This window comes from Chanos chanos, chromosome 1 (assembly GCF_902362185.1).
Source record: "Chanos chanos chromosome 1, fChaCha1.1, whole genome shotgun sequence".
NCBI lineage: Eukaryota > Metazoa > Chordata > Actinopteri > Gonorynchiformes > Chanidae > Chanos > Chanos chanos.
This window is the reverse complement of record NC_044495.1, coordinates 62,887,588-62,898,065: the sequence shown is the minus strand read 5'-3', so window position 1 is coordinate 62,898,065 and position 10,478 is coordinate 62,887,588. Positions and strand designations below refer to the sequence as shown.

At 43.8% G+C, this 10,478-nt stretch overlaps 1 protein-coding gene across 1 annotated transcript; it reads right to left on the bottom strand.

Annotated features, from left to right (window-relative positions):
• Nucleotides 1-2,695: 2,695 nt before the first annotated feature.
• Nucleotides 2,696-8,157, bottom strand: LOC115806043 (group 3 secretory phospholipase A2). Its single transcript, XM_030766771.1, has 7 exons — nt 7,713-8,157; nt 6,416-6,548; nt 5,638-5,772; nt 4,925-5,042; nt 4,075-4,299; nt 3,669-3,723; nt 2,696-2,856 (listed from the first exon to the last, which is right to left on the bottom strand). The coding sequence occupies exons 1-7, from the start codon at nt 8,155-8,157 to the stop codon at nt 2,696-2,698; spliced, it is 1,272 nt and encodes a 423-aa protein (XP_030622631.1).
• Between the last annotated feature and the right edge of the window lie 2,321 nt (nt 8,158-10,478).

The following is a 10,478-nucleotide window of genomic DNA, read 5'->3' as shown; positions in this document are numbered from 1 at the left end:
AGTATGTGAATCATTTCCTAATTTTCTGAATGTTGTGATCCAGGAACCTGGGAGAATTATTACCCTAGGAGTACAATTGTAATAGTTACTTCAGTGCTATTATTGAATATATTTCAATGCCAATGATGAGTTATTTTGAGCTGTTTCTAGATTTAGTGTCCAGGGCATTGAGCTCTTAATAAAGTTTTTCAGAGTAACTGTGTTTTAACTGGATTTGTACAGTATTATCAAGTAAGGATATGGTTGTATCTGAGTGATATCAATATCCAGCCTAATATTTACTGCAAGCCATTAACTGTAACCTGTCTATAGCATGAACTGTAACTTATCTATAGAACTGGGATGACATATAAGCCATGAACTGTAACTTATCTATAGCACTGGGATGACATATAAGCCATGAACTGTAACTTATCTATAGGACTGGGATGACATATAAGCCATTAACTGTAACTTATCTATAGGACTGGGATGACATATAAGCCATGAACTGTAACTTATCTATAGGACTGGGATGACATATAAGCCATTAACTGTTATCTGTCTATAGCATTAACTGTTATCTGTCTATAGCATTAATGGTAGCCTGTCTATAGCATTAACTGTTATCTGTCTATAGCATTAATGGTAGCCTGTCTATAGCATTAACTGTTATCTGTCTATAGCATTAATGGTAGCCTGTCTATAGCATTAACTGTTATCTGTCTATAGCATTAATGGTAGCCTGTCTATAGCATTAACTGTTATCTGTCTATAGCATTAATGGTAGCCTGTCTATAGCATTAACTGTTATCTGTCTATAGCATTAATGGTAGCCTGTCTATAGCATTAACTGTTATCTGTCTATAGCATTAATGGTAGCCTGTCTATAGCATTAACTGTTATCTGTCTATAGCATTAATGGTAGCCTGTCTATAGCATTGGGACGACAGGATAGACTGTCCCTGGCTCAGTGCTAGACACTACCTTAGATGACCCCTGACCCTAACCGTAACCCCTAACCTTAACCCCTGAAGGGCAGCCGTCATTAGGAAATCAGTAAGTGAGTTTGTGTCTCCTGTGGTGATGGTTCAAAAGAAGGATGGACGTCCCTAGAGATGCATGGAAAGACTGTCAGAGACAACACAACAGGTATTCCTGTATATATCCATATCTGTACGGTGCTCTGACTGTTCATTCTGATTTACACTGGACAAGGAGAGATCAAGACACTGATCTCGCATGCACTCAGATTATCTCTTTATTTATATATTTTGTATAATTAAATACAGAGGTAACACACTAGGAAATGAGAGACTCTCACCACACACTCACATCAAATCATTTCACCTCCCTGATGTTTACCCCCGACCCTGCTAAAAAACTGTCAAAACCTTGGACACATAAAACCTTGTGCTTGTCAAAAGGGTTTTGAAATAAATATGTTGCTCTAAATACATGTTTAGGTTACATATTTTGGTAAGTTATGCATTTTTGGTGAGTTATACATTTTTAGGTTTGGTTTTTCCTTTGAAGGATTTGTGCTGTCTGTCTGAATGTTCCATCCTCTGAGGTTTAAACCATCAGGACTGTTCAGCCTTTTAATGAAAGTCTGTTCTTGACAACCTTCGTCTTCCTGGGGTTGAACAGTTTACGGCAGTGTTTGTACAGCTGAACTGGAGTTTTTCTGCCTGAAGCCTTCTCTGGACTCCCTGGTTCAGCTCTGTCCCGTCCAGCTTCTGCTGTTTTCCTCAATGCCGACACCAAGTCTGTAGCTATGGAAAAGACTGCAGGGCACCTATACAGTGATGAATACATAGTGAAGATAGATAGAGATAAAGAGAGAGAGAGAGAGAGAGAGAGAGAGAGATAAAGAGAGAGAGTGTTTGAGATAAAGAGGGAAAAAGAGAACAGTTGACATATAAGGATTGAGATTTTTGATTAGTGAGGTCAAACTAAGGCGTCCCTACCGGAATGAGTGGTGGTTTGACTCACTCTGAGCTGTTTGTGCACTGTGTGTTATGTTCGACTCACTCTGAGCTGTTCGTGCACTGTGTGTTATGTTTGACTCACTCTGAGCTGTTCGTGCACTGTGTGTCATGTTTGACTCACTCTGAGCTGTTCGTGCACTGTGTGTCATGTTTGACTCACTCTGAGCTGTTCGTGCACTGTGTGTCATGTTTGACTCACTCTGAGCTGTTCGTGCACTGTGTGTCATGTTTGGCTCACTCTGAGCTGTTCGTGCACTGTGTGTCATGTTTGACTCACTCTGAGCTGTTCGTGCACTGTGTGTCATGTTTGACTCACTCTGAGCTGTTCGTGCACTGTGTGTCATGTTTGGCTCACTCTGAGCTGTTCGTGCACTTTGTGTCATATTTGACTTACTCTGAGCTGTTCATGCACTGTGTGTTATGTTTGACTCACTCTGAGCTGTTCGTGCACTGTGTGTCATGTTTGACTCACTCTGAGCTGTTCGTGCACTGTGTGTCATGTTGAAAACAGGACTGAGAAACATGGTCCCAGAGTAAAAATGCAATGACGTTTCTCACATTAAGATGTTGCAGATGCTCAGCCAACCTGCAGAATGACAGGAGAGAGAGAGAGAGAGAGAGAGAGAGAGAAAGAGAGAGATGCAAACCAAGTATGAGATGCAGTAGGTAAAAGCAGTGTTTCTCAACCACATTATTTTGAATAGATGATGTCTGTCAGGTGAAATCTACAGTATAGTGGCAGTAAGTGGCTCAGACCTGAGTGTGCAGTCACAGTGGTAAATTGTGGTTGATTCTGTATTGTGATAACCATATCTCCTCTCCTGAGGTTGAATCTTATACTTGCAGTTATCCAGAGTTCTGACAACCTCACACATCTCGGGAATTCCTGCAAAACGGCACAAAGACATAACTAACAAAATCCAAAGAATAAAAGAAATAAATGAGTCTGTTATTTAGACATGTCCTGAGCAGTATTCTCACATTTCCCCTTACTTACGCTGATCCTCTACCCTGAATTTTCACAGCATTCAGCTCTGGCATTTTAAACAGGCAGGAATGCAGTCGTTAAACTGACACATTTATGACCAAAGAATTCATGGAAAGTTTGTGGCCTCAAATTCTGAATTTGCAGCCTGAATATCTATGTGTTTTTATTCTTCTCTCTGCGTGGCCTTAAAGTTCACAATGAGGTAATTGTCTGATGGGCTCCACGCTACAGTGGCATGTCAGGTATGAGGATGCCCAGGGGTCCGTGCCCGCGGGGGGCACGCACAGCTTTGGGTGGGATATATAGTCTGTGAGTGAGGTGACAGAGCAGATGTTGTGCTGTGAGCCCAGCCTGCAGGGACACTGAACGCTGGACATGCTGAGACTGGTCCTACTTATCTGATCCAACAAATGTGATCTCGCTCAGAAAATCAAATGAATGAAAAACTACCATGGATATCATTTGTGTTTTATACACATCTGCTTTTTCTGACAAGGGGAACCGATCAGAAAGAGCTTACCTGTTGGACTGAACCTTCTGGAAAGTTTATTTCTCAGATTTGAACGTGTTCTTATTTCAGTTGAGGGCACAATGTTGTCCCCTAAAACGTACAGCGGTTTCTCTGATAGAAGGGGTGTTTCCGTAGGTAAAGTCAGTGGATGTGAAATCATATTCTGAGAGTGGGTAAGCTCCGAGCGGAGACTCGTCACCAAGCGTGTGGAAGATGACGGCGGGTCCTTTGCCTTTGTGGCAGCTCTCATGTCTCTGGAGAGAGGGACACTATCTGTTGTTGTGTTAAGTGCAATTGGCAGCAAGTTCATACTTGTGGGTGAGATTGTGGCAAGTATTTGAGATGATAAGAACTCAAAGGTTGTCCTCAGTTTTGGATACTGGGTAATCTGAGTTAGAGGAGTGATGTTAGTCTCTGGAGATGTGGTAATCTTCGGCAAAGGGGTCATTTTTAATTTTTGCTTTGAATAATTCGTTTTCTTGACTGCGGATGTTACAGATAGAGATGTACTTTTCACTTTCCGACCTTTGACCTGCCCTCTTTGGAAGGGATTTTTCTTGCTGAGAGAGGTTTTTTTTCTTTTTTGGTGAAAGTAGTGGTATTACTGAAGGTGTGTTTTTGTTGTCTGCTGATTCCGTGCTCTTTGCTGATGGAATTTCTCTCTGAGTTGGAAGAGGTAACGTCTGCAGAGGAGATGTCTGCTGAAGCAGTGGGGCTGTGGATGTAAACAGATGATCCTCTTTTTTGAAACTGCCTTTTTTCTTACAAGATCTGCCTTTCTTATGGGGAAGGAAGTTATCACCTCTTGGAGGTTCTGTGTGAGAACAGCGCTGCCGGATTTTCAGTGGCTTTCTTTGCGAGGCGGTTGTGAGGATTGAGGATGGTAGCTGTGCTTTAAATGAGCTGACTTGTGCATGAACTGTGGTTGTCTGAGTTTGAGCTGTAGACGTTTCCTGCGATATTTTGACTCTTAACTTTCCTGATGCGCGTGCCATCGTCAGAGGGACGGTTGTGTGAACAGGACTCATAGTTGTGTGGGAGGGAAGTGTGGCCCTTTGGGTGGGGGCCCCCATGGTCTGCAGTGATGGAGAAGCAGCCGTTTGACTCAGTGGTTGTTTCCTTCCTCTGCCACATGGATCTCCAGCCCTTTGGCTGAACTGGAAGGTGTCTCCTCTGGCAGGTCCCACTAGTCTACATCTCCTTCGGGCTTTGGTTGATTTCCTCTGGTTTGGTTTTGGATGTTTGTCCTGTGCTGTCTGGTTTGTTTTAGGCAGTTCAGGCGGTTTGGTCTGGTACGGTGTGGGAGGTTCCGCCAGTTTGTTTGTCTGGTTTGTTTTAGGCAGTTCAGGCGGTTTTGTCTGGTTTGGTTTGGCAGCTTTGCCCATTTTCGTCTGGTTCGATTTGGTGGATTTGACCTTTTTTTTTTTTTCGGTTTGGTTTGGGGGGTTGTTGTACCCTCTTGGTCGAAGGTCTGACTGTAATCTGATCGTCTGGCGGTGTAGACGTGAGAGCTGGAGTGTACGGTTTAGGATTTCGCAAAACAGCCAGAGGAGCCACCTGAGCCGACGTGCACCTGGAAACCACATAAGGACACCCAGGTCTGAGCAAACGTCTCTCAAGTCAGCCGTCAGCTGGAATAAAGAAACTTTACAAACACAGGCTTTGATCTATTTGTTTTAAAATAAAGACATCATTGCCACACATGGCTAAAGAGGCAGCACCATGGAAACTGTAGAAGGGTGTGGTTTCCATGGAAAAGAGAGCAGGGTGTGAATCGGTTACCAGAAGGGGCAGGATCCAGCATGAATGTCTAACAAGTCAATGCAAGCAGTTCAGATAAACCACAGAGCTAATGCTACTGCTTTAGAAATGTCCAACAGTTTCACTGATTTACGATTAAAAAGCTGGTTTTCTCTATGATGAGCTTTAGACAGGACAGCGAGAGGATAAACTGCAAACTCAGTTACTGATACGGCAGAATCACAGCCACACCCGGACAAGTAAACATCTGTGAACAGGCAACCAATACAGTTTAGCATAGCTCCAATTAATGTGTTGTAAACCAAATTATTTGCATAAAAACAGAACATAAAGTCATCCAGTGAACGAGTGACATGCCTGTGCCTAAACACTGTTTCTGACCATGCATTCCAGAAGCCACCACTCACCTGCCCCACCAGCTCAGCTGGGTGCAGCGCTTCTCCTGGACGAGGTCAAAACACGGGATCTTCAGCAGGTTGAAGAAACTGTAGCCCACCATGTTTGAGACAGTGTCATTAGCATCCAGTAGGCACTGCTGAAATCTATGAGTATATGTGTGTGTGTGAGAGAGAGAGAGAGAGAGAGAGAGGGGGGGGTGGGGGTGGGGGTGGGGGGGGTAATGATATGATGCGGTTTAATATTTTCCACTGGCAGATCATCCTCTGAATACTGAAACTCACGTTTTCCAATCTGGAGAAAACAGTGGTGGGGGAGACTATGTGAAGAACCACGGAGCTGAAAAGGTTTCTAATTGTCCCTCTCTTCTTTGGCAGAAAAGAAACAAAGACTTACATATAAGTCTATAAAACCATCCAGCTAACACTTAATTAGTGATATAATCCTGGGCAGACGTTGGAAATTCTTTTCTATGTCTTCCCCAGCATCATCTTTAAAAAGCAAGTCTCACACTGAGTGTAAAATGACAGAACACAGAGGCCTCAGGCACACGAACTGTGGCAACATGTTAAAGTGCAGATTCTGGATTCAAACCCAGAGTGTGTGTTATTTCTGCTCAACATCAAGGCTGCGTTCAGAACTCCCAGCAATAAAGAGACCATATAAACATGCCATATAACATCATAGAATATAATATATGCTTTCGGCTCAGGGTGAATGATTACAGTGTCGAGTTCTCCTGTAGGATCTGAGGATGTGTGTGTGTGTGTGTGTGTGTGTGTGTCTCACCGGTGGTCGCAGTCGCAGTGGGAAACGGTGAAGGGCCTAGGGTTAAACACGCCAAAGTTCATGGAGAAGGAGCGAATGGTGCTGCTGCAGTAATCGTGCTCTCGACAGCACTGATCTGCACGCTCAAACATGCCTCAAAAACAAAAACAACAAAATATTCTCCTGCTGGACCAAACAAGCACAACAAAACCAACACACAAAATCCTACAGCCCTGCTGCCATTGTCCTCACTAAGTCTGAGTACCTAATGTTTATTTTTGCTCCTGAAATCTGGGGTTAAATACATGAAAACAGAAGACAGCTGTAAGCAGGTCCTTTATCCGGTTAGCAAAGACCGAAGCACATCCTTTACAAGCCAAGCTCTCATTTTTATCTGATTGGCTGTAAGTGAACAACCTTGGATAAATGTGATCTGTTTGGCAGACTGACAGTTTGCAAAACTGATATTCCAACACTGAATCCATGATTTACTACATGCCTTTTTCTTCATTAAGTCATTATAAAAGTATCACAGGTGTATAAGGCATCGTGTTTGAACAGCAAATATGATCAGTTCTGGAAATATTTTAGAACTGTTAAAACAAATGTAAAAGGTTTTCGTAGACGTTGCGTCAATGATAAACTAAACCATGATATGTACAAGGATTACATTAGCATAACGTTAGCTAATCATATTCCCATCACATTACCTAACCCTAACCCTAACCCTAACCCTAACATCATTATATTAATATCACATTAGCTGACATTACATTAACATCATTATATTAACATTACTTCAGATAACATCATTTTATAATCACATTAATGACCATTCAGTGCTTATCAACTCCACTCTCTGTTTCAGCAGCCATGGCAACAGCAGCAATGCAAACAAGACAGGAGAGTCATGCAGATAGGGGAGACGTGCGTCTCTCTTCACCTTAAATAACCTTAGATAAGATTAGGGGTCCGTGCTATTATTAAACAGTTTTCCCGGATCAGAATCTAGGTTCTCCCAAAACAGCCCTATTTGTTGCACGTGCAAATTATGAAACTGAGGTCCGCCAGTCCTCGAGCGGAGTTAGCGCCGTACATTAAAACTTACTACGGTTGCATAGCCAACAGAAATTGCACCGCCAAGCCTGGTGGAGCAGAGTTTTTTGGGGGGATAGAAATAAACTATTTATTTGGGAATGGATTGGACAGATGGTGGATACACGATTAGTGATAATAACACTCTGTCTTTCACAGCTGTATTAAGTGGGATATTACGTGTTGTAATAATTGACTGCTGAAGTTGTACTCTTAAGCTCACCTAACTGCTCATAATTTTTCGCACTGCTTCCCCTGCCACACCAAAGTGTCCCAGGGAATACCCACGCGCGCTTCTGGCGGACTCTGGCTCCAGATTTATTACTGGGGCTTCGGTCCAGTGCCCTCTTCGTAATGTGATTAAGACCAACAGGTCTGAGCTGACACGGGCTGTCTTTGGTGAAGAGCAGGCTGATGTTGTGGCGGAGATCTGAATTTTTTTGGTTATCCGTACCACCGTGTCCGTGGCATCCAGATAGGTAATGCCGGACGATGGTCGGATCGTGGGTTATTGAGCATGTATCGAGTTGCCCGTTTGCAGCCCAAACACTCCAGTAAAACTGCAGAGGCGCTGGATTAGAATTCGTTAAGTTTCGCAGAAAGCTGATCTGAGTGCCTCTGAGCGATGGTTTGGTGCGGAGGCAGAGAAGCGCGTGTCGTCCTACCATCTCTGAAACAGTCAGAAAATGTAGGTTGGAACTGCTGATGACCAAGAAAAGTTGAATGAAGTATATCTGATGCCTGACTCGCATCTCAAAACACAGAACAACTGCTTTTAAAAGTCACTTAGCTCTATCAAAGCGACGACACCGACACGCTGCAAATAGTCCATACAGTCAGTCTCTGTGCGCGAATCATTCCGACTGGAAGTCAACCCTACAGAATTAAATCTGTAACACCCCACCAGTTTACCACATCAGTCAAGTAAGAATCCATAAATATATAAATATGAACACATGCTCTGCCGAAGTCATAGTAATACACACATATGCAATTAAATGACTCCTCCTCTCTGTCAGCGTGACAGAATGAGAAGAGATTTCTAAGGGAGCCCAGAGTCTGACACATTAGCTGTTTTACGCCGCAGTCCTTGCGCTAACTCTCATCTATTCCTATTGGTCCAAAGTCAGTGTTATTTTCACACACCCTCACGTAGGCCACACCTTCCTCTCCGATTCACAATCATAAAAAGAGAGGTTATGACATGGTTATGACATGGACACGACCATGCATGAGAATGAATCAGTGCGTGAGACTGGCCCGGCTTTAGATGTCCAAATGGCTTTTAAGTGATTTGCCAAAAACATGTAAAATATTTAGATGGTTTGAATATATTTCCATCAGTATGAGCCAGTGTGGGTGGTTAGTGCTGTCTGAGAGGCTGAAGTTCAGGGGACAGTGGGATGAACTTGTGTGTGTATGAGTGCGTGTATGTGTGTGTGTACGTGTGTGTGTATCTGTGTGTGTTTACGTGTGTGCGTGTGTATGTGTGTGTATGTGTGTGCGTGCGTGTGTGTGTATGTGTGCGTGCGTGTGTGCGTGCGTGTGTGCGTGCGTGTGTGTGTATGTGTGCGTGCGTGTGTGCGTGCATGTGTGCGTGCGTGTGTGTGTATGTGTGCGTGCGTGTGTGTGTACGTGTGTGCGTGTGTATGTGTGTGTGTGCGTGTGTATGTGTGTGTATGTGTGTGCGTGCGTGTGTGTGTATGTGTGCATGTACGTGTGTGTGGGATGAACTCGTGCTCAGACTTTGGCGTGAGGGAGGCTGGGAATAGTCAGTAATAGTCAGTAATAGTCTGCCCGTGTGACTGTATAACATCTTTCACCGGAGCCTTTACATGCCGCACGTGTCCCAGCCCATCCCAGGAATGCCGCTGCTCAAAGGAATTATGTCTCCCATTAGATGAGTGGAGAACTGGTGGTCTCCAGGAGTAATCAGCACATCACACACACACACACATACTCACATATACATACACATAGCATTAGGCTTAGGGTTAGGGTCTGTCAAGGTCACGTGAAGAGGTCACAAGAACAGAAAATATTAAACATTTATGTCTTGAGAGCCCATTCCCTTGCTTTCAGGTGTGCATAGGGTCGTGTGGGCATGTGTGTGTGTGTGTGTGTCTGTGTGTGTGTGTGTGTATATGTATGTGTGTGCACGTGTGTGTATGTATGTGAGTGTGTGTGTGTCTGTGTGTGTGTGTCTGTGTGTGTGTGCGCGCGCGCGTCCGTGTGTGTGTGTGTGTGTGTGTATGTATCACATGTGTGCTCAGGGTTGTGTTTATACATATGATGTTGGGCATACACATGGTGTGTACAGACTGGCCAAGGCAGTCAGAGTGTGCAGGCTTGATGTAAGTGTTACAGATGAGTGTTACAGATGAGTCAAAGTGTTACAGATGAGTCAAAGTGCCCGTTCAGTCATCAGCAAACATGTTCTAAAACACCTTGTGAAACTGCTGATTATTATCTTATTGAGTATGCTCAGCACCAGAGAGGTTCTGACTTCTATGTGCCGGTATATGTAGAGCACAGACAAATCAGCACTAACAGCTAATGTTTAAAGTAGCTTTTGAGTACCTTGACAAAATCTAGGTGTTCACAAAGCTGTCATTTATTGGCGCTGTTTTGCTAGGGTTAGGGTTAGGGTTAGGCCTGTGAACTACAGCACAGAACCTAAACACGACAGAGAGACGCGACGTGAGTCACGCTTTACTACTTTCCCTCAGCTGAATGGATCCAGTAAGTTCTGATTCTTGTCTGTTAGACAGGGTGGGACGTGTTGTGGTGGGGGAGCCATATGATGGGAATCATTGGATCGGATTATGAATCGGATTATTAATCTGATCATTAATCTGATCATTTAACTGAATGGCACATCTTATAATGCAGTGATTCTTGCTCGAGATGCTCCAGTATTCCTCAGAAACACGCCCCAGTCATCCCAGCCTACACCGGCCCGAGCTGTCCGGAGCCAGAGAGCAATTCT

Coding starts and splice junctions, on each gene's coding strand:
- LOC115806043 (XM_030766771.1), bottom strand. CDS start 8,157: ATGGTAGGACGACACGCGCTTCTCTGCCTCCGCACCAAACCATCGCTC. Junction 6,549..7,712: donor GAAAAATTATGAGCAGTTAG/GTGAGCTTAAGA, acceptor TTTGTTTTTGAG/GCATGTTTGAGCGTGCAGAT. Junction 4,300..4,924: donor TCAGACCTTCGACCAAGAGG/GTACAACAACCC, acceptor AAAATCCGGCAG/CGCTGTTCTCACACAGAACC.